The 27,416-nt window shown below is 37.4% G+C and overlaps 1 protein-coding gene across 1 annotated transcript in view; it reads right to left on the minus strand.

Moving 5' to 3' along the window:
- Positions 1–448: 448 nt before the first annotated feature.
- nrg3a (neuregulin 3a) overlaps positions 449–27,416 on the minus strand; it is a 291,917-nt gene continuing 264,949 nt past the window's right edge. The window contains exons 4-10 of the mRNA XM_078931499.1: positions 15,082–15,155; positions 10,599–10,622; positions 8,077–8,179; positions 7,323–7,449; positions 6,998–7,110; positions 3,707–3,886; positions 449–2,421 (exon numbers count right to left, since the gene is read on the minus strand). Coding sequence (XP_078787625.1) covers positions 1,773–2,421; positions 3,707–3,886; positions 6,998–7,110; positions 7,323–7,449; positions 8,077–8,179; positions 10,599–10,622; positions 15,082–15,155 — 1,270 coding nt within the window. The 3' untranslated portion in view covers positions 449–1,772. The remainder of the gene's footprint in view (positions 2,422–3,706; positions 3,887–6,997; positions 7,111–7,322; positions 7,450–8,076; positions 8,180–10,598; positions 10,623–15,081; positions 15,156–27,416) is intronic.

Raw genomic sequence — 27,416 nt, forward strand, 5'->3', positions numbered from 1 at the left:
TCCTGGATGGAGCCAGCTGCAAACAGAAGCTCCTCCTTCACGTGGTTGGAGCAACGAGAACACACGGGTTTGGATATAAAATGAGGGTTTTTTTCACCTAAAAAATTCATTTGACCAACTATAACATATTGTTTTCTACATAAGGTTACTTTTTTTTCTTTTAGATAAGCTTGGAATAATAAGAGAATGCAGAACATGAAAAGTTTTAGAAAGCTGCATAATATATTCATAATTATTATTTACCCATTTGGAGAAAAACAGCGCATTACATTAAATTTGTGCACAGAATCTTGTTTTATGCAGAATACTTCGCACATACGTGTTTTCTTGCAGTTGCAAAGATTTTTGTGGACACCTTTCTTGCACAACAGGGCCACACTCGCACTTTTTAATATCTTCTATGCACATTCTAGAGTTACCCATCAATTTGACTGTGGTGCCACATTGATTTTTCTTTTTTTAATTTGACATTTTCATAACTTTTGATTGTACTTTGGGTTTCCAGTTGGTTGCACAAAAAACCCATTTATGATATTTTTAGGATTATTTTGATCATAATATAATCTGTGGATTTGCTCCTAGCTTTCTTTCAGCAGCTCAATAGTTATTAGGAGTCCAGACTAATGCACTCAGGCATTTATGTTTTAACAAGAAATTCTTCAAGCAATCCACTAAAGACCAAGGCTTGCCTTTTTTTTTTTTACAACAAAAAATAGTCATACAGAGATTTCTTTTACATTGGAATTCAACATTTATTTCCTTGTTTTAATACCCAAACCAAACGGAATGCCCATCAACCTCACCGTCATGAAACAGCATCTTCATTTGTAACACAAAAATGGAGAACACGACCAAATAAGGTGATTTCCAGCGGTTCCCCTTTTCAGACCGCTGTTGCCCTGCACTTCACTCATTCAACAAAAAAAACCAAAAAACCCAAAACGCACAGGTTTGTGGGAACGTGTGTGTCTGTGCATCGTGTAACCGTAACAGTAGACAAAGCATCTGGTTCAGAGATCTGCTTAGTGGCTGTTTTTATTCTTCCACTTCCAAGTTTTTTTTTAAATTTTTAGAATAATGTACCAAACACAGATTCAAACACAAATCTTGGCTTTGTAGTGAGTTTTTCTTTCCTTCTCTTTTTTTTAAGATATAGGGAATAAAATTCACATTGTGGCTCCCTTCCTGGACATTCTTCACTCTGCTTTGTGGAAATCACATTCAGGGCTCAGATAGCAGACATCGATTTTCCTCATCTGAGCCAATAAAAAAAGGAAACTTCCTCCAAAAAATGTGTCCCACTTGATCCAGAACAGGGATAAATAGAAAATAAGAGAATAAAATTAGTGTCAGGGTCGCTCCTGTGGTCTTCGACTTGATGACTTCTTGAATTCCATAAAATAATACCCATATATTTATAGATATTTATAAATTTATATATTTTTTTACAATAAAAACACCATAGATTTGACAGACTATTTGGTTTCTTTTTGTCTGAATAGAAGGGTTTCCCTTGTTTGTTTGTTTGTTTTATTTTTATTTTTTGTAAAAAAAATGCATGAGTTTTTCCTCTTGTTTGCATGTCTTGTTGGTGTGTATTAGTAAAGGTGGCCATTTCACAAGAGTTTGTACTCTTGTCTTCATTCAGTGTGCATATGTCTTTTTTTTTTTTTTAGCGATTTTCTGCAGTTTTAACCACACCCCACAGAAACAGAACATCTGGGTTCTTCAAACAGTGTTGGACCAAAACCAAAAGTTCTAGATCAGTTCTTTTATTGGCCCAGCTGGCCCAAGTCTCTGTATGGTAGACTGGGACTGAGTAACTGGATCTGAGTGGGTCCGTTACAGACGGGCCCGCTTGGCCTTCCCGCGTTAAGGTTCAGAAAGCAAACTGTCTCTCTTGCTTCCACCTGTATGGTGGACTCGCTGCTGTTGATCCCGCCCTCCTTGTGCTTCCTGTGAGCGAGTGCCAAAGCCCTGAGTTGCTCCTGCGCCTCCTCCAGGAGCAGGGCCACCTCATCCTGCCTGTGGCCTTCAGACAACGAGCAGGAAGAGGAAACCAGCCTGGCTTGAACTGCCTTCTTTTTCTTAGCTTCCTTGCAGGATGTGGAGTTGGTTTCCAGGGCAACGCCCGTTTGCATACAAGACACTTCGTTTTGGTGGTGACACTGGACTGAGGTGATGACAGGAATGGAGCAGGAGCAAAGGGGGAGAGAGGTGGAGTGGTTCTGGGAGAGGCCGGTACTCCTCCGACCGTCAGATGGAGGAGTGGGGTCAGGGTGCTCCGGGTGAGGTCGCAGATCCGAGGGAAGCCCTGCACGGCCGCACCAAGGCAAAGACGAAAGAATCTTAGTGGAAAGAGGAGTGTGCGTTTGTGCCAGTGATCCCCGCCTTATTTGACTTTCTCCTTCAATTTGGTCTCTGGATAAAGACAGAAAACACACAAAACAACAGAGAAAAGAGGAAAATTGTTATTTAGGTTCATCACTTCACTGTGAAAAAGTCATGCTTTGAGCTCAGTCACCTTATGGAAGAATTCATAGTAGAAACACTCTTGCAAGAAGCCAAGCAGGTGGCTGGAAGATAAATCTGATATTTTTCTTTCATTTCACTTCACAGTCATAAATCCAGCTGAACTCTCCTTCTGTTTGTCTTTTACAAAACACAACTTCTCACAAAGTTTCTGTAGATTGAGGTTCATTTGTGGTCAGCCATCTGTAAAACTGCACCTGAAGCAGAAGGTTTTCGTTGTGATGGTTCCTCATCACAAAGGGGTCATGATCATGGGGGGGGTCCCATGATCCCCCCCTTGATGATATGTTCACCCCAGGCACGTGGTGCACATTCTTACCCCATGTGCTATCCTAGGCACTTTAACCCTTGTGCTATCTTAGATGACCCCAATGCAAGGGTGGGGTCATGTACGATAGCACAAGGGTTAAATACGCTAAACCCACATTTTTTCAGGTCTTTTTTATTTTTTACTTCCTTTTTTTAACCGATTTCCATGATTTCAAGTCACTGTTCAAATAATTTCACAGCAAATAATTCAACAATAATAGAGCATATTATTTCATACAGTTTGGGAAATCTTCTAGATCCTGGAAATCCTCCTGGATTTTCTCTGCATCCGCGTCGTGACAAATAAAACGCTCCATTCGTTCTTCAGCCACAATGGGCATATTTTTTCTTATTCTACACAGAACTTTATACGTGGTTGGTTCATCACACCCTCGATATAGCGTAACCATAGCAACTGCTGCAATTCTGTGGTGAAAATTCATGCAAATGAAACAGATTCCAGAGAAGACCTAGGTTTACAAAAACAATGTTTGGCACTTCATGTTTTTTACATGGCTTGGAAAATTTGACGTTAAAGTGACGTTAACGAAAACATGTGCTGCGGATCATGAAAGTTAGTCTACAGGTCTAAAATAAAATGTTGTTATTTTAGCTGTTTTAGCAAGCAACTTAAAAGAAAGAGCAAAGAAGAGTCAAAGAGCACAAAAAACCCTTTAGTTTTTAAAAGAGACTTCAGGTGCATGCAGATACTGGATAGGTTGAAATAACTCAGAGAATATTGAGGCAGTAAACTTATATTTCCACAAAGAAATGAAACATGTAGGACTCCTGATTTATTTTTTCTTCCTCTTAAGGTTCTTTTGCATAATTTCTTTTACTGAAACAGCTTTCCATAAATGCTCACCTTTTCTGTACCTCTGCTTCTTTTTCAGTAAGATCTGCCTCCTGAAGGTGCTGGTAGGTGGGGCCTGAATACTTGGATTCTCCAGTTGGGATCGACTTCGCTCTGAGAGGAGTCCTGCAAGCAGCCGACCAATGGGCCGGCCTTTTTCTCTGATCGGGGTTATGCAGCAAAGGGCCACTTCTGTAGAGAGAGGAAATAAGATAAATAAATAAAAATAAAGCTGCCACATTACATCAATATATAGATTGTTTTTGTAACTGTTAAAATTTGGTGAAACATCAACCTGCTGACTTGGTTTTGATTTTATTTATTAACCTTTATTTGATCTGGAGAATTTGTGCAACACTTTCACACATTAAGCTTCATTCAGTCAAATAAAACAAGAGATTAAAAGCATCACTTTTGAAACACTGACATAAAAAAATGTTTGTTAAAATATCCAGTCTTTCAAAAACCTCTTGAACATCCATCTTCTAAATCTATGTAACCCTTGGGTTATCCTAGGCCCTTTAACATTGGGAGTTGGGTCATCTAGACCCACTAAACAGTGCTCTGAACCTTTTTTCTTCAATGATTTGTGATCTTCACTGGTGTCCATGAATTACATGAAATCTTTCCACTTTTATCCACCTTTGTCATGGTAGGGAGAACACTTCAATGTAAGGGTGGGGTCATCTAAGACAGCACAAGGGTTAATCTCATTCAGGGTCATAGGGTTGCTGGAATCCCAGATCAGATTTAGTGCACCTAACCACACCTTCTGGGTTTCCTTTAGGTCCATTTGGGCAATAATCTACGGTGTGTCCCATTTCCAGAAACATTTTATTAGAGAGTTGCTACTCTTGAACAACGTTTGGAGCAAAGTGGTATTTAGTGAGCAGCACCTGTCTGCCATGGATGCAAGCGTGGTGTTTCCTAGTGCCACTAACAGGTGTGATGATGATCCAGTTCCAGCTGAAGATAGAGTTTGAGCTGATGTCTTGGTCATATGTGCAAGATTTCCACTGTGGATATGGAAGCCTTGGTTGATAAGACCCTTCCTTGGTCTGTTTCTTCACAGTCATGTGTGCAAAGAGGCAGGCGTGTGGAGCCAGTGAGTTTACCTGCCTCAACAAAGATTGAGTCCAGATATCTCCATCTCTGATGGTTACCAGGTAACCAAGACATTAATCCTGTGACTCTGTCCGGATTTTTTAACCCTTGTGCTATCTTAGATGACCCCACCCTTACACTGACGTGTTCTCCCTACCATGACAAAGGTGGATAAAGGTGGAAAGATTTCATGTAATCCATGGACACCAGTGAAGAGCACAAATCAATGAAGTAAAAAGGTTCAGAGCACTGTAGTGGGTCTAGATGACCCAACTCCCAATGTTAAAGGGCCTAGGATAGCACAAGGGTTACACAAAAATGAACTTTAGCATGCAATGTGAACATGTTTTCACTTCAAACAGTGTGTGTTAAATATACCAATGTATGTAGTAGGTGTATACCTCCATAGCAGATATTTTCAATGTTTGTACAAAACCTTATCTGAACAGAATTTGTGAAAACTAAAGCTTTCTAATGATGATTTTCCTCTACAGGTGCGGAGTAGCTGTGCTCTGTGTTCAATGTCAATGGGACAGAAGAGGACTCTTGTATTTCTGTTGATTTTGAGCACATTATTCACATTATATTATTATTCACATTATTCAACTAAATTTCCCTTCGGGGATTAATAAAGTTGTTCTTAATAAAGTTGTTCTTGAATTCATAACATGTACAGAACTTGTGAGTGTTAACTCAATTTTGGTCTTTTGCATAAATGAACGGGCTTTTTAAGAAATTAAGATAAAAATAAAATAGAAGATCACAGCGCCAAATAAAAAAGCAAAACAAATATTAAAGACCATTGAATTTTAGATGTCAAAGGAAAATTCCAGAAACCAAAACCCAATTCCAAAAAAATGAAGCAAAACAAAAACATAAGTCATTTCCACAAATCAAAATGAAATGTTAACAAACAAAACACTAAAGGAAACTGGAAAAGGTGGGTATTAGGGGACATTGCTAATTGGATGATGACGTTTGACATTTATTTTTTTTCCTTTTTATTGGAATTGGGTTTAGTTTCTGGAGTTTCTAAAAAGTAATGTTTTTTATTATTTGTTTTGCGTTTTAATTGTTTTGTGATCTTTTGTGTGTTTGGATTGAGTGACTCATTAGTGCAATTTGCACTTCAGGACCACCGTAGCTAGCTGATTTTCTTGTTGATCTCTTAGACAAAAGGGCACTGTTTCTAGAACATGTGATACTATTTTGAGAAGAATAACATCAGATTTTTTCCAACAAACGACTTCTAATTCAGGCTCGATTGCTGCATTTCAATCCCTGGCACCCGTTCCAGTCTGAATTCGGTGGAAATTTAGTTGGAAGCGCCTGTTTCTGGTCCTTGTTGCCATGGATGTTAAGGTATGGGTACTTCTGCTATGATACCTGGAGTTAAGGATGACCACAGATGTGCAGAGCTAAACTCTCGACTGAAGATATATATATTCATTATCCCAAAAAATAAAATAAAAGGGAGAATTACTGGATTGTTAATGTTTTCCCAAAGAGGCATGTATGCGTTCCGTTGGAAAAGGTTCTGGTAATAGTACTGTGGCAGCCTTCAAGCCTACAATGGATCAAGCCTGGTTAGAAGAGACATGTTGCAGCTGCTCATCAGGATGGAGAACTGCCTTTCAAATCCTGCAAATTGGTGAGTAGACCTTGTAAGGGGGCCTGTTCTGGACTCTAACGGATAGAAATGCCAGCTGTAAAAATGCAGTTTGCTATTTTAGAACCCTTGAATAATAAATGAGAGCTGACTCAACAGTAGAAATACTCTTATGTAACAAACCAGCAGACATCTGGAGTTAAGTCAAAGTCCTGAAAAGGGCTTATACATGCTTTCCCTGTATTATACTTTTTTGTGGGGAATTCTTATAAAATTGGCAGTGTTTTTAAAATTAAAAACTTGAAATGTTTATTTTTAATCTCTGACCCCTGCATTATACTAATACACCTGGACATAGCTGTAGTAAGTTTTCACACTACTTCTTATTATTGTGAAGTGGTTGTTATTCTGAGATGTTGCTTGAAATATATTTTTTTTCTTTTTAAAAGTTTGCACCATAATGTGGACAATATCTAAAGGTAATACGTTCCAAGGAGCGCAGTGCAAAAATGTGCCCCTAAGTGTTTTGTGCCAAAGGGGGCATCTGTATTTGTCATAGGGGGATTTTGTGTGTGTACTCATAAAAATACCTGTTTTGTCTCAATGGACCTTTGGAACTGCTGCATGGTGCAGTAGCAACATTGCAGTGGACAAAGCCGGAATTACAAATGTTTCCTGGCCGAGAGGTGGAGGACGGACAGTACTGGGGGCACAAACAAAGACATGATATCATTTACATTTTAACATTGACAAATTACTTATTGGCCAGTTAGTTTTATCATACTTTGATAAAGTACATCAGGCAACAAGAGAGACCTTTCTTTATTGAAAAACATAGAGACTACTTTTAATCTTCATGTCTGGGGTGTGTTCATGCAACAGAAGCACAACAAAGCAAATTTCCTCTGTAGTCACCTCGTGCATTTGCAGATTTGTGTTGGGGGCCCTCATCTTGGAGTCTTGTGCAGTGTGGGAATTCGTAGTGTAGCGTTTTAAGTTGTGACTCTCCTTCAGGTGGGCCTGGAGTTTCTCCCTACGTCTCCTAAAATGATGGAATGATGCACTAGTTAAAAAAGAAAAATCACAGCAAGTCCATTAATTTTGAATATCGTGTGTCTGTAAAGACCTCAAAGCAGACTGAATTTATTTTTTTAGTTTGCAAACATTCAGGAATGCAAGCTTCCTTATGAAGTACAATTTTCTTTGTCTCCTCTTAGAAACAGCACCACTGTTCTGTCTTGTTCTTTTTTTTTTTTTTTTTTTCTGTCTTGTTCTGACTCAAAAACATTTTGCTGTTCAGGTCAACACCAACCTCCACTTTTCATTCTTTATGGAAAAGGGTTGGACACGTTCCTGCGCCTCCTAAAACCACAGTAGTCTTGTTCAGATGATTTATTCTATACCATGTTTCAAAGTGGCCTAGTAGTTTATAGTTGTCCATATCTGAAACACCAAAAACTGCATTTCTGCTAAAGAAATGGTGAAAAGGAAGTACCCAAGTACAGTCCCTTGTGTTACGCCTGTGCTGGTCATGACCTGGTTACACTCAGAACCCTTCAGTCTGAACTGACAAAACTAAGTTTCTGTAGCAGTAGTATCCCTTTGTGCTCTAAGGATCAAACTGCAGAGTGCTGTAAATCTATGTGCTTGTCTGAGTTTCTGTTCTCACTTGTTGCTGCAGTACAGAGCCATGCACAGTACTCCCAGCAGGCTGATTGCCATGGCGATGGATGTGATCAGCAGCACCTGTCTCCTGTACACAGCTTTGCTTTCTGTTGAGATACAAAACAAGGGAAGACACCAGATTAATCTTTGAACAACACATTGTGGAGAGGTGAGTGATGAATGTTTGAGGGCACAAATCAAGACAAGATATCATCATGAGTGATGGAAGTATGGAAAATATTTTCTGGTGAAGCTGACATGTTGTTGTTGTTGGTCACTGAGACGGTATTTGTAATGAGCCACTAGACCAGAGGGAAACCATACAGGACTGAATAATGCTTTGAGATTTATTCTTTTTTTCGCTTTAAAATTCAAAGAAAATGTATGTACAGCCACTCAAACAAGCTGTCCTGGAACAAAACAGCTCTTTGGGACATTTTTGCGTTTGCGTGTAGTGTCTAAAACTATTTGATTGTACAATAAAAATATATAAAACAAATATGACTTTTTGTAAATGTCATGGCTTTGGCTGTATTTAGTGTTGTTTCTTTCTGTTTATTGTATTCTGTGTATTTTATTTCTATCAGAGTGGGACCTCGTTGTGTTTGTGGATCTTGTGTGTTGGGAAACCAGGGTTTCCCATGTGTTTGTCCTAAACTTTAGAACTGCCTGTAAACTGGGAGTTATGGGGTGCCTTCTGTAAAGCTGCAGAGTCAAATATTAACAGCAATATTTTTGGTTATTAGGCTGTTTTAGGAGAAAAAAAATGTTTACATTTAAAAAAAAAGCATTTTTTCATCTTTCAATTCATGTATTCATAAATGTTACATTTACTAAGTAAAATTTAGTTAGCAAGCTACATATTTTATTTAAAATAAAGTATATTTTTTATAATTATATCATTAGTTTACAAACTAAATGTTTAGTTTGTAGCCTTAATTTTTAATTTTATAAAATGAATCATTTAGTCGGCAAATTAAATATTTAGATCTCACCTAATTATTTATTTTCCCTAACAAAACATTTATGCTTTGTAACTAAATATTTATTTGTTAAATAAATATTTAAATTCAATTTAAATATTTCCATACATCCAAATATTGACATGACAGCCAGCTTTTTGTGCCCATACATATATAAATCCATATTCGTTAATCACACACATTGTGTGTGTGTCTGTGTATACATATATATATATATATATATATATATATATATATATATATATATATATATATATATATATATATATATATATATATATATATATATATATATATATATATATATATATATAATGCACTTATTGCAGTCACTCTTTTTTTTTTTTTTTCTTTTTTTTTTTAAACTTGTCCTGTCCAACAGCTGGGCAGACAGATGAGAGCTGAGGGCCTCTTGGGTTGGACATATTTTACTTTAACAAGAGGGGTTATTAATCTTCAGACAAACCAAAGGTATGTCTGAATAAACCCCTTTTGTAATTGAGGCCAAACTTTATTAATTTCAAACATGTCTGAAAATCTTTGGTGTTGGACCGGACGTCACTCAGTCACTCTTTTAAATTAAAAAAAGAACAGCCTTTCAAACAAGGCCCCAAACAACACATCTGTGTGAATGGAGCTCATCTTTTTCTACACTTGTACAAATTTAGATGTTAATGAAGCAAAGAAACTGCAGCAACCACAACAGTTTTGAAAAAAACAAAACAAAAAAAAATGTCACCAAAAATAAATATAAAAACAGAGCTATATGGAAAAAATTTGTCTGTGACTGCCACGCTTGTATAGCTTTAGAAGGCTCCCTAAAAAAGCAATTAACAGTTAATTCATTTGTCTGAAGTACTGAGTACTCTTGTCTCTAAATTTATGGATAATGCCAAATGAGAGAGTAAACAACTGTTATTAATAGGCATTCATGTTGTGAGCTAACCCTTTAGCTTCAATAACAGACAAGTACAGCAGAGAGGAGCTTGGCAATAAAGACAAGGAGCATCCATCCATCTGAGCTTCATGTGAGTCTGTCTGAAAAAGAGAAATCATTGAAAGGACCTCATCTAACACGTTTAGAATTGGCCCTCTGCAGATGCTTTTAAAACTCTTGTCTGTAAATTGCAGAAATCTACACATTCACTAATGAGCGATCCATCTGGTGCAATTGCCAACATCACAGAAACTCCATGACAACACCCAGCAGCCTCGTTTCCAAGGAGACTGGAGCACATTGGTATTCTGAAGGGACATTTCATAAGTAATTGGAATGAAGGAAGTGAGCTCAGAGCACAAGTGCTGAAGAAAGTATAAGCTTAATCCTACTTCAATAAAGTGCAAGCAAAAACACTCATTTTTTTTAATTATGCAGTGTTTAAGTGTGCAAATAAAAAACAAATAGGACAGAGTACTATTTTATATGCAAAACGAAATTCAAATTCAATATATATTGTGTAAATACAATGGAATTCAGCATGTGACGTTCACAGTGGTCAGTCAGCAGTCATGCAGATTTCATAGAAAAAAAGTCAATACTTACCCATAAACTCAATCCCCAAATGATCTGTTGTTTCATGCAGCAGAACAAGAGAAGGGGGGGGGGGGGGGGGGGGGGGGGTACAGATACATTTAGAAACAGTGCACAACAGCATTGTGTGTCATAGTTAGTCCATCATGTATAACCACTATTTCTGGGTAGTTTCTTCCGATCACTATCATGTTGCCAATGTTAGAAAAGATGACACAAGAGGAAATGCACCTGATCTGAAATTTTTGTAAAGACTCCAGTCAAAATAGAGTGCTGTGAGAAATCTGAGAGGACTTAATGTTTTACACACTATGTACGAAATACAAAGAAAATTGTTTTATGCTAGAAAATGCTCAAATACGGCTAAAACAAAAATTCAGAAATGGCTTCTTTCCAAGGACAATAACTATGTTAAACTCCCAGGCGTCCTGATTACACTGTGCTGACATGTTCATGTTGAGCATATACCTGTGTATACAGTACATAATGGTGTATTTTACACATATTCTTATTCTTATATAACTCTTTACATCTTTCTTAGAAGGCCCAAAGCGCTTTGAAGTCACAGTCCCATTCACACCCATTCACACACTGATGTCAAACAACCTATAACCAGCAGGAGCAATGTGGGGTTCAGTGTCTTGCCCAAGGACACTTTGACACATGGTGGGAATCAAACCTGCGCTATTTTGGTCCGAGGTCAAACATGACTGCATATGTATATTTGTACATTTATGCATTTAATTTTTATGTAATTATTTTAACTTTTACATTTTGTCTGTGTGTCTGTAGTAAAAGTCCAATATCTTTAAATGAGTCCACTGAGTTTTCCAATGATTTTGATTATCTATTAAATGCATCAATTTGAGTTAGGAATGGGTCAAAAATCCTGTTTTACATGAATAAGTAAAAATTTGCCCCCTGCAGTGCAGAAAAATGTTGATGTTTAAAAGGCCATGGTGTCAAACTTACGTTTTTATTTTAAGCTTTAAGTAGAATAAAGTATTTATGAGAGATCAGTCTTACCAAATAAACACAGAAATGTTCAAACATAAACAAAATGGTTAACTGAAATTCAATACATTTAGTAAGAATCTGGTATCAGATGTCACTTTACCTACAAATATTTAAAATTAGTCACTTATATGTAATCATTTATTTAGTAGTTAAGTAGTACTCTGTATAAAGTTTCTGACTTTTTAAACACAGACAGAAAAAAACGTTTCCCCCACATTTTAGTCAGTCTTTTTTGTTCTCTGCTGTTGAGACTTTCTCTTTAACCCTTGTGCTATCCTAGGCAGATTTAACATGGGGAGTTGGGTCATCTAGACCCACTAGACAGTGCTCTGAACCTTTTTGTAATCCATGGACACCAGTGAAGATCACAAATCATTGAAGAAAAAGGGTTCAACACACTGTCTACTGGGTCTAGATGACCCAGTGCCTAGGATAGCACAAGGGTTAAAGCTGCAGAGGCAAAGGAAAAGGAGGCGTGATGGACTTCAGCGGTTCACAGCCAGAAGAACAAGGAAAAAAAGAAAAAAAAGAAATGCTACTTGTCAGCTCTGACGGAGAGAAAAAGCTGCAGATTAGAAATGAGTCATCAGAGCAGCAGGAAAAGTCAAGTCTTTTCAAGTGTCCAACAATACTTTCATTTATCGAACCAGAATAAAACATTCATGCTTTTTCTAAAACTCCTACATACATTTTTCTCTCTTTTTAGGACATCTTATTGTCTTGTTCCATCTTTTGATCTTCTCTGGGTGTACATATATCAGCATGATGGAATTCTTTCTCTCTCACGTTGAAGTTGGTTGAGCGTTTAAAGGGGTGTTGATGTTAAAAGGAGTCTAAAAAACAATTTATCAAAGCATTTTTGTGTTTATCTGTGACAGGTAGTTGTCTTTTTATTCTTGTTAACGGCTGCTAATGAATGGATTACGACTCTGAGATCAGAATCCGTCAAAAATGTGTTGACACCTGCAGGATCATAAAGTCACCTGTCAAATTGGCTTTAATGAAAGGTGTACAATTATTTTTTCATGTGATGGAGAGACTGACAGAGGATTATAATGTTTGCAGATGACAGATGTGATCTGTAGTGAGAGCAGGGAGCAGGTGGAGGTTCGTTTAGAGGTGGAAGTTTTTTATGGAAAGGAGAAGTGTGAAGGTTGGCCACAGGAAGACAACTGTAAATCTGTAAATGAGAGGACCTAATGAGGAACGGGAGGTTTGGGAGCAGAGGTGAGGCAGGTGGCACTTAGGGTCAAGAGTCTAGAGCAGCAAAAACATGTGGGAAACAGGTGAAGAGGCATATGCAAGCAGGTTGGAATGGGTCGAGGGAGGTTTCAGGTGTGATGTGTGACAAAAGAGTGTGATGTTGGTTCAGAGACAGTGGGTCTGAGAAAGAGACAGGAGACAAACATGGAGGTAGCAGAGATGAAAATGTTGATGTTTTCTTTGGAAGTGAAGAGGATGGTAATGATCAGGAATAAATCCGCGCCATGGAAGCCGATTGAGATGCAAAGACTGTGACTTATCAATACATTGGATCAAAGCAAACTAAGAATGATAAATGTAACCAGTTATTGCTGCAAAGAACTTCCCACTCCACCCTTTTCCAAATTAGTAAACCTTTAAATCCTTTCTATATAGATTTGAAATGTGTTTAGTTAAATTCTAGTTTCACTTTTTAAAATCTCGTCCTTTAGTTTGACAATTCTGGCTATGTTTCCTGATGTCCATCCTTGTGTGTTAAATGCCCACATTTGCTCTAAAAATGATAATTCAGAAGACTCGTAAGACAAATTCTTTTGTTTTTTCACACACCTTCATTGTCATCGCTGATTTTGTCACATTCATGCTTTATCACTTGTGACATTCACCCCTTCATATGTGTAAGTAATATGTGTGAGTAAAAAAAAGCAAGATAACTACCAAAAACTTTTTTTTGCCGACTTGTCAACTTATTAAATAAAGATGAAAAAGGTTAGCTTCCTTGCTCCTGAAACTGCACAAAGGATTGGTTGAGTCTAAACTGGAACACCACTGCCATCTACTGGACAAACTGCATCATTTCACAAGGTTGCATTACATAAACAGGCACAGATTAACAGTATTACATGAAGAATACACAGTTAAAGTAAAACTAAATTAACAAAACAATATTCACTTACAACCCTGTACCCTTAACAGAACCAACATTTGGGAAATAGCTAACAATTTACTTGTTTTTTTCCTCTAGGGTGCTGAGGAAAACAAAGTGTGTGATAATGTCATTGAGGTGTTTTCCTTGCTTTAACTTAAATATCAAAGAAAGCTACTCTATATCAGCAGTTCTTTCCATTGTACGTCAATAATGGCACATTTAAAGGTAGAATGTGTCAAAATGTTCATATATAAAAAGATACGTTTGACCCTTTACCTTAAGACATTACATAACATTTCCTCAGAGACAGATCGATCCATGTGCTCATCAGGTCTCTAAAATTTGTAATATCTCATTTTGTCATTTGTGAGCCCATTATCGTGCTACTTAAACAAATATTTTTTCTGCTGCATTAACTTGTTTCAAATCTCGAAAAACACATTTTTGATTGAAATTTTGAAGATGTTTGCAATAAATCATGTAAAAACATTTTAGAAAAAGAAAACAGTTGACATTGAGCTAATGCCCCAAATCATCATAAATCTATGCAAAACTGTTATACAAAAATTGGATTCGTAACTAACAAAAAGATGCTTCCAGGCCTCCAGAAGAACAGTTGGATCATCATCTGTTGGAGGACTGCCAGAGTAACATAAGGAATCAGAGTAACATTTTATTTATAACATTTTAAACAACAAAGTCCTCCAGATGTTCCTGCCAAGCATGGAAATGCCACAAATATGCTCATGAAAAAGTGTCTCCACTCCAAAAGTAGATTAGTGAATGTAGTTTGTGCTGGAGTCCTATTCAAACTGACAAATAAGCTTCAAATTGAACATGCATTTCTAATTGAAACATGTTTTATCAGTTTGCATAAACAGTTCTCTTTTATTGGGGAAAACCGTTGTCCCCCAAATATGAGTTGTTTTGGACTCGGGCCAGCATGATGTCAGTTAGAAATAATGGCAAATTGATCAAGAATCAGTGGTTAAAAAAATATTCTCTGTCAATGGACTTGATCAAAGACAAATAAAATATGGTCTCACCCGATTTTTGTGTGCGTAATTCTTGATTTGGAAGTCATACAATACATTTTGTGTGTAAAATCAAGAACTACGCACACACAAATCAGGTGAGTCTGTATTTTCTCCATAGGAGGGACATCAAATGAGTTTGTAGAATAGGTTTGTTCCATCAAAACACAGTCTTTGAAACATGGCAACAAAGCTACACATAACACTGAGGAATTTTAGAGGCTCTTTATATTGTGTGTGCTGTTGGAAACGTTTTTGTAGCTGTAGCGGTCTGGGGTCAACAGTGACAGCAGGAGCAGAATGGGACTCTTACTTGGATCTGACAGTATGGAATCTGTCTTGGGCAGAAATTGGTCACAGCGGATTCCCTGATACCCCTCTCGACACCTGGAGGACAAAAAAAAAGACAAAAAAATGCTTACTGAGATGAGTTGCTAATGGACTACAGTTATATAGTAAACAATGAAGACATTATACAGTCAGTTTGTTAGAACAGTTTAAAGCAGCAGAAATGAAGAAGTGAGACTGCGGAAACATGTAAAGTGCCTGCCTTTCCATCCATTTTCAAACCTGCTTGGGGGTGAGGGTGAGGAACACCCAGGGCAGGTCACCAGTTTTTGCAGGGCAACACAAAGGCAAACAACCACACACACACACACACACACACACACACACACACACACACACACACACACACACACTCACACTAAAAGGACAATCCAAGAGTCACCAATCAACCTGAGTAGCTGTTTTTGAACCGTGGCCGCAGTGCCCCAGAGAAAACCCACACGTGCATTAGATGAACTTGCAAACTCCACACAGAAAGGACCCAACCAGGATTTGAACCATTCTGCAGCCCTGCCTGCCTGCTTGCCCATATTTAACCAATTTTCTTTGGTTCAGCTCTCAACACAAATGCAAGATAAGGCATTGCAGTATGAATGGAACCAGCATCCATTAGGGAGAGCTAGTACCCTTTCTTTGAGCTTGACAAAAAATAAATACGGGAATATAGTGTATTTTTTAAAAATATTTTATTTATTTTATTAATTATCCATCCATCTGTCTTCTAAACAATCTGTATCCCTTTCAGGGTCACAGGGAAGCTGGAGCCTATCCCAGCTACTGTTGGGCGAAGGCGGGCTACATCCTGAACAGGTTGCCAGTCTGTTACAGGGCTAATTTTTAAATTTAGTTCAAAATTTTATATTGATCATCAAAACATTGTGTTAATTTACAAGTTGTGCATCATCACTGAGGCCAATACAAGGCCTCCTTCTTGTTATCTCCAACCTCAGCATCCTTTAATCTACCTCATTAATGTTCCTTTTCTCATTGTGTCCAGATCATCTCAATCTGCTTCCCTGCTTTTATCTCCTGAACCCCTAACATGTTCTGGTCTTCAGATGGATTCTCAAAGAGAACCTCAGAATCTTCAGCTCTTCTACATCTACAGCAACATCTCCTGGTCAACATTGTTGACAGCCTTTAAAGTTCTTTCATCTTTCAACATCAGAACGCTTTAACTTTTTTTTCCACACTCTGTTCTGTGAAAACCGGCTCAGTCGTGGCTACTTTGATGGATTTGGCAGAATGTTGTGGAAATTCTCAAAACTATCAAGGCCTGGTGGAGTGAGGTGTTCTGCTCCAGCTTCTAATGTTAGAAACCTCAGCCGTCATGGGTCTTCCAACAGACCAGAGAATGCAGAGAACAAATTTGAAATATTCTGGAGAGGCCTTTTGTTTTAAAATCTAATAAAAATGTCTGAGAAAAGTTAAAACAGGAGAAGGTTCTCCTTAAAACCTTTCACAAATGCAGAAGTCCCAATTGCAGTTTCAAAAATCATTGCCTCAAAATGTAAAGTAAATATCAAATTATGTTTGGCTTTCTTTTAGTCCAGGTGTGTTCATGCTGTTTTAGCAATTCAAGCAGGTTTGATTTTCACTGACTTGTTTTCAGGAAGTTTTTGTTGATTAAAGCTTTTGTCAGTTTCTAAGCATTTCAAGTGGCTTTTTCTTTGAATAACAGTGGGATACCAACAAAGTCAGAGTGCCTGAGAAATCACAACTCCTGCATTCCTAGTTGGATTTTTTTTAAATGTCCAACATGAACGAATGCATTACTAATGTTTTAGTCCTGCTTGAATGTTTTACAAGTTAAAATATAGACTTTTATTTGTTTTGTTTGTTTGTTTCTTGATGCATTGATTGTGTGAAAACCTCTTGGTAGTGTACTGTCAAGTGATGGGCTTTTATTGTGATACAATGTCTTATCCAATGTTTTTGTTTCATTCTGTCCAGGGACCACGGGAGTAAATTTGTATTAATGCTTTAATCCGGCATGGTCACAGCCTTCCCTGTCTGGATAGATGTTCATTAATGGGCATTGTCCCTATCAAATGAATGAATGAATGAAAGGGCAGAACCCCCCACTCTGGAATGGGATTTGTTCTTTTTACTGCAGGGAGGAAGTCACAGTGATCGGGAGGTCAGGTAAGAAGTTCTGACACAATACAAATGCTACATTGCACACCATCATTACAAACCTCTAAACTTTATGGAAACATGCCCTATAAAGTCTGTTTTAACATAAATTTACACAAAAACAACAACAACTACAAAAAACAAGCCTAACACAAAAGGTGTGGTGTGTAAAGAAAGGTTTAGAATGAATAAACTGATAAAGTATTGAAGGCAAACTGATTCAGTTTTACAGCACAGCACAGCACTCGTCAAAAAGTTAAGCATCCTATATGAAATGATTCTGCAGCACAGAAACATATTTACTCAAAGGCTTTTATTTTGAAAGGTAATGTAAGGTAATAAAACAATTTTATTTGTTTGTTCATCGAGAAACTTTTAAATGTCTAAATTGTTTAATTTTTTGCCTAAATAGCAATCCTCACAAAGGAAGTTTCAATGACAAAATGATTGTATATATTTTTACAGTATTTATACATTTTTTTATACAGTGTCTATTTTGCGCATAATTTTTGAAATTCGTGCGGCCTGCCCTGAACTTTTTACTTGGCTGCACGGACCCAGAGGAAGGGTTTAGTTTAGGATTATGTGTGGCCAACATGAATTTCCATCACTTTTTGTGCTGGTCGCACAATATGCGAATATCATCAGCCTTTTATTTATTGTGATATTTTTATTGGCCTATTCATATATTTCTCTTTTTTAATTAACCTTAGCATTTGAATAGAAAAACATTCTCAGAAACTGAATTTTTACTTCAAGGTCAGTAAGAAAAACTTGAAAGGATTTGATTAGGAAGGTTAGTGTGGAGTGACAGAGAGTGATGGGGGCCTGATCAGCACTGGGATTGGAGGCGTGGTGTGTACGTGCACATGGGGATGCACTGGTGGTAGAAGGAGCTGCTTCATCCGTGCTGATCAGACAAGCTCATCACTGTGTTTCCACCTCCTGATCAACGTAATGTGAAGACTGAGGCTCCAGGCCCGGCGCCATCCCACCTCTCTGTGTGTGTGGTAGAGTGTGCACGGACACAACACATATAAATGAATTAGGCATCTGAGAGCCAGTGGTTTCACAGAGGTCTAGGTAATAAGACAGTTAGGAGCAAAAGCATGATGTGCTACAAAAAGAAAAACATAGCAGGGAGCAAACTGGTTTGTGTTTGTGTGAATGGAGACTTCGGTGAGGATAAAGCACTAGCTGCTACCACATGTATTTGAGGACGACTAGCCATTGATTATGTTTGTGTACCACTAGCACATACATGTGCAAGCACACTCATATCCAGGGCAAAAACCTCAGTTTAGCTTGTTGAACCCTCATGCACACCAGCACATCACTCCCGGGTTGTATTCTTTTCATGTGCCCCCATTTAAGGTTCGATTAAAAACTTTTTGTTTTTTGTTTTTCAGGGGACTCAATAGCCTAGCTGCCTTCTACCATTGTGAAGCAAACACCAACCCATCAGAGCTCTGGTCTTTGCATGTTAAACTCTGTCTGTGACTCCACTGTCAAGGTCTAAGCAGAAAGGTGACCAATCCTATTTCCAATGAGCTATGGATTATTTCTGTCAAAAACTAAACCTCTTTTGCTCTTCTTAGTGTTTCGAGTTTTCATAATGCTATTGTTTTGAAAAAAAATTGACCATTTGTTTGGACAGAATTTATCCTTTCAACTCTATAGTAAACTCCTTTAGCAAATTTGCAAAATTGATTTAACATATTTAGAATTTCCTTCTTTATTTCTGGTTAAATTGAATAAAACTAAAGAGTTTCATTCAATAATTTCCGATTATTTTAACAATGAAACTATTATAAAATCCAACTATGTAAAAATAGTTTCACTGCAGATTTTGGATTCAATAGATTTATATCATGCAAAAACAAACACATTTTTATTACACATTTCAGTACAAAGTCTACAGGTCTGTTAATAAACCTACAGGATGATTTAATAAGAATATAGATAAGATAAATCTATAAATCATATCAGTTGTTGTTAATAAAATCCCTTTTGTCAGATCTTAAAGTCCCTTTTGTCAGATCTGTGATGTAGCTCACAATATCTTGAAGCTGAACGCTTTGATTGCACAAAAAGATGCAACTCTTGTGGCTAACTTTGATATTTATTCATAAAAATACATATAAATACAGTCTATAAATAGCTCAGGTTGTATTAGACTCAAGCTCCTCTTTAAAATAGGTCCCTGGACACCTTTGTTCTAGTATCTGTTTAATGCTGAAAAGAAAAGACCTAGGACTGCAGTGTATCAATGGGACTGTATATGTCAGTGAGAGGTCCATATCAAGTATCAGACATGAAGAGTCAGTGCAAAAAAGCAGAAAAAAGTGGGCAGAGTATATTTTCAATTTGACAGTATTTGGAGTTTTAGAGGGAAGAGTGACCGAACATCACTATCGACTGGACAGGCAGCAGAAGACACTCAGCCCAGAATGCTTCCTTCGCCTGCAGTAAGAGTTGGAAGATGGCAGTGATGGATAGTTTCCATCACAACAAAGGCAGACACTCTCTTCCTTGCAACATTATTACAGGCAACTGTGTCCATGTGAGAGCTGCTATTTCCTAGATGTAGCATGCACATCAAAAGACACAGTTATGTTGCTTTTAGGAGGATCATTTCACACTTTCAAGAGAGAGTATAGCCTCAATTATGAAGACACCAGGTATGAGACGGGGCCAAGTTAGGGAAAAAAGGTTCATTCCTTAAAAAAGACTGAAGGACTGCAGGCTCCTTTCCACTCAACTAAAAAAAAAACTAAAAACTCTACAAGCTATTCCCTGATACAGGAACAACAAAAAGTGTCTGTTTTATTTATTAAATGAACAAAATAATTAGTAAATGTTAACATTTTGTTGCTCTGACAATGATTGATATTCTCTTTTATTAAGAAAGCTACTTTTCAAACTGAAGTCTTGTCATCAAAATTTGTGAATTTTGTATCTAATCTAATCTAATCTAATCTAATCTAATCTAATCTAATCTAATCTAATCTAATCTAATCTAATCTAATCTAATCTACTCTAATCTAATCTAATCTAATCTCTCTCTGCTCTCTGTGCACAGACCAAGATGGCTGCCGTGGCTTCTGTCTGAATCCTTGGCCTCTCAGAATCTACTCAAAATCAACGTAATCCTTTTTGAGATTATTACATAAAGCTGATACTCGGTTGACATCAGTGGTGGGACTGAGTATTGGAGATTCTAACAACATTGAGGTTGTATGGAACTTTAACATTTGCAATTGATCACGTTGGGGCTGCAGGCTTCTAGGCCTCGAGGCCTAAAAAACAATCCTCACTTTAATATTTCCTTGGTACATCTTGGTAAGAGTGAGTGAGAAATAATGCCTCCCAAACCAAGTAAAACATTGCTTGATGAGGATGCTATTGTGACCATGAGTACACTGAGCCATTTAATGGATCAGCAAAAGGAATTCTACAAAGAAATGCTACAACAGCAACAAGAGAACTTCAAGAGTTTTATTCAGATCATCATGGATGGAAATACAAAAAGTTGGATGGTGTTATCAAAGAAGTCCATGAACTGAAAACAAGCCTACAATTCACCCAGGGCATCGTGGAAGAGGTGACATCTACATATAAAGGTACTGATGTAAAAATCAAAGCAATTGAAAATGACATTGCAAAGCTCAAGAAGGAAATGGAGGACTTGTTTCATAAGTTGGACTATCTTGAAAACCAGTCAAGGAGATCTAATCTTCTAATTGATGGGATCGCAGAAGAAAAAGGAGAAACCACTGGTGGATTAGAAATCAAGATCCAACAAATGCTGTCTGAGAAATTGGGTCTAGATGGCTCAAACATTGAAATTGAGAAAGTACATCGACTGGGAAAGTTTCAAGAAGGACGTAGGCCTAGAAAGATTATTGTCAAGCTTCTCAGGTTCAAGGACCGCCAGCGTATCCTTTCCTCAACCAAAAAGTTAAAGGGAACAAGTATATATGTCAATGAAGACTTTTCAGATGTGGTGCAGCAGAGGAGAAGGGAATTGCTGCCCCAGCTGAAAGCAGCCAGAGAAAAAGGGGAAAGAGCTGAGTGAAGGCCCGTACACACCGGGACGAATATTCGCCAGGCGTTATTCGCCAGCGTTTTTCGCCACGTCTTTTGTGTTCACACCCAGGCGATTTTCGCTGACGATGAGTGGAGTGAACATGCAATTTCATTCCCTGACATTAGATGGCGCTTAATGTAAAACAGAAATACTCCTGTACACAAGGTGCGCTGCGCAACTTTACGCTTCTGAAAGTCGCTTTTCACTCAGAAGAAGAGAGCAAGTATTTACACGCTTGTCAGAATCAAACAAAGAAAACATGAATATTTCAAGCACCAGTAGCTCCAACTGCTGCTTGGTTCGGGGATATTTTAGAATGTCCGTCATTATTGCTTCGCGGCTGTGTGTAGACGCTACTTGGCGTCTATCTTCTTCGCTGGTATGTGTGCTCAGCAAGGCAGTTTTGTGTTTGAGCGCCCCCAAGTTGTGTTTTACTGTAACTTCAGAAGCTCCAGACACGTGAGCAAAAGCGCCGTTCTCATTGGTCGAGTAGATTTCGACGCGACGCGTCGAAAAAAAAAAACGAACCCGAGGCGTTTTTTTTTTTTGACGCTTTAACGCCTGGCGTTTTTTCGCGTCGGTGTGCACACTCTCGTTGGTGCCCTTTGTTTAGTCACGAGGCGTTAAACGTCGGCGAAAATCGCCGGCGAAATTCGTCCCGGTGTGAACAGGCCTTTAAGGTATGACAAACTTGTTATCTGGCCTGTAAATGAACAGAGGCAATAATCGGATTAAATGACCAAGAGAACTGTCTATTGTCATGTATGTTCAAAGTTTTGTATTAATGCAAATGTGTTGTGTTTAGTTGCAAATGGGCCACAAAACAGGTATAGTTTTAGCACACTTAAATATATGTAGCTTGAGAAACAAGATTAATGAAATCACACAAATATGTTTGACTGAAAATATTCATGTCTTAGCCTTATCTGAAACACACCTAGATAGTACTTTTGAAAACTCAATGCTAAATGTTGATGGGTACAGATTATACAGAAGAGATAGGAATCAAAATGGTGGAGGAGTAGCATTCTATGTCAAGGAGAATATTGTTGCTACCCTAAAATCAGAGTTAATGAGCAGAGACATCGAAGTAATATGGTTGCAAATTAATCTTCCATTTAGTAAACCAACACTGGTCGGTTGTTGTTACAGACCACCTAGCTCCAATGCAGAATACTTACAAAAAATATGTGAAAATATGGAAATGGTCTCAAATAAATGTGGGGAAATGTTTCTTCTTGGGGACTTTAATAAAGACTGGTTTTCAAAAAAAGTTTTTTGTTTGAAAAGATCATTACAATGGCTAATACATGTAATCTTAAACAGGTCATGACACAACCAACTAGAATTGCTATGGATAATTCATCTAAATTAACCTGCATAGATCACATTTACACTAACGTTCCTGATTTATGCTCCCAGGCAGTTTCTATTGGAGTAGGGTGTTCTGATCATAATTTGATAGCCATTACAAAGCAAACAAAAATGCCTAAATCCGGTGGAAGAATCATGTATCGCAGATCGTATAAACATTTTAATCCCAATCTATTTATTGATGATATGAAAAGTTCGAATTGGTCTACAGTTGTGCAGGAAATTGATGTAAATGCTTCTTTGAACATTTTTATGGCAACGTTTGGAAAGATTGTTGAGAAACATGCTCCACTTCGTAAAAGAACGGTAAAAAGTAATAGTGCTCCATGGTTAGATGAGGAATTATTATCACTCATGAAGCGGAGAGACAACGCAAAAAAGGTGGCTTCCAACTCTAAACATGTAGAGGATTATACAAACTATCGCATATTAAGGAATAAAGTTACAAAATTAAACTTTTTGAAAAAAAAAGAATATTTTGGACAAAAAATTTGTGGTTCCATGAATGACAGTAAAAGATTGTGGAAAGTGTTACAAGAACTGATGTGCAAAAAAACAAAGACTCTTAATTTGAATATGGAAATTGGTGGCATTAGTGTCAGTAAACCATTTGATATTGCCAATCATTTGAATGACTTTTTTATTAACAAAGTTGAAAAGCTGAGATCCTCTATGGTAGCACAGGATATAAGCTCTCCTTGTCAAAATATTCAATTGACAATGGAAAATAAAGCTTGTTCCTTGGTGTTCGACACTGTTAGTGAGAATAATGTTCAAGATTTGCTTCTCTCATTACCTGACGATAAAACACCAGGTATTGATTACATTGATGGTAGAATCCTTAAAATAGTTGCAAATGTTTTGGACAAACCAATATGTCATATTTTTAATAGAGCACTGATCAGTGGTGTGTTTCCTGACCAATGGAAACAATCAAAAATTATACCTCTAATTAAGGATGAAAAGTCAGAGTTTACTGCTTCAAACTGCAGACCAGTTCATGTTCTCCCTGTTTTGAGTAAAATTTTTGAAAGGTTGATATTTAATCAAATGCTACATTACTTTATCTCAAATGATCTGTTTACTAGTGCACAGCATGCCTACAGACCAGGTCATTCAACCAATACGGCATTAGTACATATGGTAGACCACTGGTTAACACATTTGGATGATAAAAAATATGTGGGTGCGGTACTTTTAGATTTCACAGCTGCTTTTGATGTAATCGACCATGATATTCTGTTGGCAAAGCTCAAATGTTATGGATTTTCACAATTGGCTCTTTCACTGATAAGAAATTATCTTAATGGCAGAACACAGAAAGTCCTCTTCAATGGCAGCTTGTCTGAAACAAAGTTTATGTCATGTGGGGTTCCACAAGGTAGTTGTTTGGGTCCACTTTTATTTTCAGTGTTTGTAAATGATATGTCCCAGGAGATTAGAAATGCAGAAGTGGTGTTATATGCAGATGATGCAACTTTATTCTGTGCATCTACTACTGGGCCAGAGCTCAATACAGCCCTACAGAATCAACTTAATTTAGTCACCAATTGGGTTAAGTTGAATAAATTGGTTCTTAATACATCTAAAACAAAATGCATCGTTTTCGGTACAAAATATTTATTGAATGCACCATGTTACCTGAATTTGAGGATTGACAATAGTTTAGTTGAACAAGTGACTAAAACCAAGCTTCTGGGCATCAAATTAGATGATCAGCTCTCTTGGACAGATCAGATTAATCACATAGTATCCAAGATGGGCAGAGGAATCGCCCTGGCTCAGAGGTGTGCGCAATATTGTCCACCTTCAGTCATGAGGACAGTTGTACAGTCTTTGGTTTTGTCACATCTGGAGTATTGCCCAGTCATTTGGTCTAGTGCGACACAGGGGCATCTAAAAAAATTACAACTTGCCCAAAATCGAGCTGCCAGGGTGGCTCTTGGTTGCTCTTTTTGGACCAATGTGAACGAGATGCATACCATTTTAGGTTGGTTGATGGTAAAAGACAAAGTACAACTCAGTCTTCAATGCTTAATGCACAATGTCATTTTTAAAAAATGTCCACAATATTTGGTAAACAAAGTTTTATACAGTGGGTATTGTCACCAATATCAAACTCGTCAGGTCAGCTCTGGTGATTTGATTGTTCCTTTTTCAAGATCTAACTATATGAGAAGAACAGTGCTGTTTAGATCTTCTGTTGCATGGAATCAAGTGTCTGTAAGGACAAGGCTTATTAGTAACAAATATCATTTCAAAAAGATTTTAAAACTAAGATACATGGAGCACTTACAATAACTAACAATTTGAATGATATGCTATGTATTATTGTTGAGGTTATGTTGCTATGTGTTTTGATATGCTGGTATAAAAATGAAATTGTTTTAACTTATTTTAACATGTGAAGCTTTTAAGGTAAATATGATGAATTAGTCACTGTATTTTCTGAAATCAGTTTTGGTTTTTGTGAAATTGCTAAAATGTATGTATTTTTTGTGTATGGACCCCAGGAAGACTAGCGACCACTTTGTGGAAGCTAATGGGGCTCCAAATAAATAAACAAATAAACAAATAAACAAATCTATATGTTTTTATATTTAGCGGTCAGCAATGTGTTACATTGCAGCTACTAACTGGAAATTATGCAACACATTGCAATTAAACATTTAAATAATTGTCTAGAACTGGTTTGATGGACTAATTTAATAATACAAGGTAAAAAAAGACCATAAACCTTTAAAAATTCAAAATAAATAAATATTTTTGTGATACTTCTGTCTATCTAAAGCTGCAGCCTGGGAACAGGACAGATTAAACGTTTTGTATTTTTTTGTCTAGCTACAGAGATACCTCATCTAAAGAAACACACTATTGGGATTTGAAACCACATCTCAAAGTAGATTCAATTTTGAGAAGTTAAAACAATTCAGAACTCAGAATTCAGTCTGATCCATCACAAAGAAGGATTGTCAGCCAAACTCAATATTTCTTTTCACATTTTTGCAACCTCCATTCATCCATCCTCTCAACCAGCTGAATCTCTTTCAGGGTCATAAGGCTGCTGGAGCCTATCCTAGCTGTTGGTCGAAGGCGGGGTACACCCAAGGGAGTTGCCAGTCTGTCACATTTACAGCAGAAATAAAGCTTCTTCTGAAAACGTAATTGTTTCTTTTCCCCTGAAGTACGCAAAATTGAAAGCAGCTCCTCTTTGACATAAAAACTTTGATTTTAATGGTTTTAACCCTTGTGCTATCTTAGATGACCCCACCCTTACTTTGACGTGTTCTTCCTACCATGACAAAGGTGGATAAAGGTGGAAAGATTTCATGTAATCCATGGACACCAGTGAAGATCACAAATCATTGAAGAAAAAAGGTTCAGCGCACTGTCTATTGCGTCTAGATCACCCAACTCCCAACGTTAAAGTGCCTAGGATAGCACAAGGGTTACACAAGGCGTCTCTGAACATAATAATCAAGAAACAAGAGCTACAGGGAGAGTTTGCTTGGACTTTTGATAGCTGTTAGTCCATTGATCTACTTCAGTGGTTGAACCATCACCCTTCCCAGATTTTAACTTGTGTTTTTTTTGCATTTCTTCTTGCTCTGTATACAAAGCTACTGCTTGTCAGTGAACCATGATCCTCCACTAAGGTAAATCTCAGCAAGACGACTGAGACAGATTAATTTATAGACCTCTCAGAACCCTCCCCGCTCACATCGTGCCAGCCTCTAAGCTGGGCTCATTGTTGGCAGGCTGGGGAGGTTGAGCTGAAGTTGAAGGCATTACATTACAATACATTCATGCAGATGCTCCTTCCTTATTTTTTTTACACACACAAGGTCCACAGTGGTGACCTTTCCTCGTGACCTTTACTGAAATGCGAGCGTTATCCAGCATCCTAAAGAGGATTCCAGCTGGTGGTCCTTGAGCTGCTGCTGTGAATCTACAAAAGTCAGTTCTTGTAATTCAAAGCAGCATATAAAGACAAAACTCCTTAACATATGAAAATAGTCATGAAAGTCTTCACAAACCCTTTTTTCTTTTGATCCAAACAAATTAGTCAAACAAAGTGTAATCCAAAGGTACTACTTTACTGTGAATGACAACAATTCAAATACCATTGATTAAAATAAATACATTTTAATAGTAAGGGGAGGTATTTGCTGGATTAAAACTATAAATGTTCATAGTTATAAAGGTTTAAGTCATGTTAGCATGACTTTTGTAGCTTTTGTAAAAGTGTTCCCATTGGACTTAAAGTTATGATTATGCCGTTTTTAGATAAAATAAAATATCTGTGTTGTTTTCGAGGACATATTTTCTGCAGAGCAGCGGTAGAACATCAGAAATTCAATACAATATGAATAAAGAAATACTGAGAATTCAGATGTACCACATTTTCTGTGAACAGCAAGCAGATGGAGAACACAAAGACAGCTCCAGCAAGAGAAAATGTATAATTTCAGACTGAGATGTGTTTTTATGATGAAGGCGACAGTGCATATTGTATAAGCCTGGTCTCTATTGATTGCTGCACTGCACCAGAAATGGATGTGTTGCATATCAGATTGAATAATTCTTATGCAACCCCTCCTTGATGTCAAACGGATGGTGAATCTAAGGGTGAAAGGAAGGGAGTGACAATGAAGCACAAGTCAGAAGTCATTATAACAATGAAAAATATACTTCTGAGT

The sequence above is a fragment of the Oryzias latipes genome, chromosome 15 (assembly GCF_053564925.1).
Source record: "Oryzias latipes strain Hd-rR chromosome 15, Olatipes_Hd-rR_3.1".
Taxonomy (NCBI): domain Eukaryota; kingdom Metazoa; phylum Chordata; class Actinopteri; order Beloniformes; family Adrianichthyidae; genus Oryzias; species Oryzias latipes.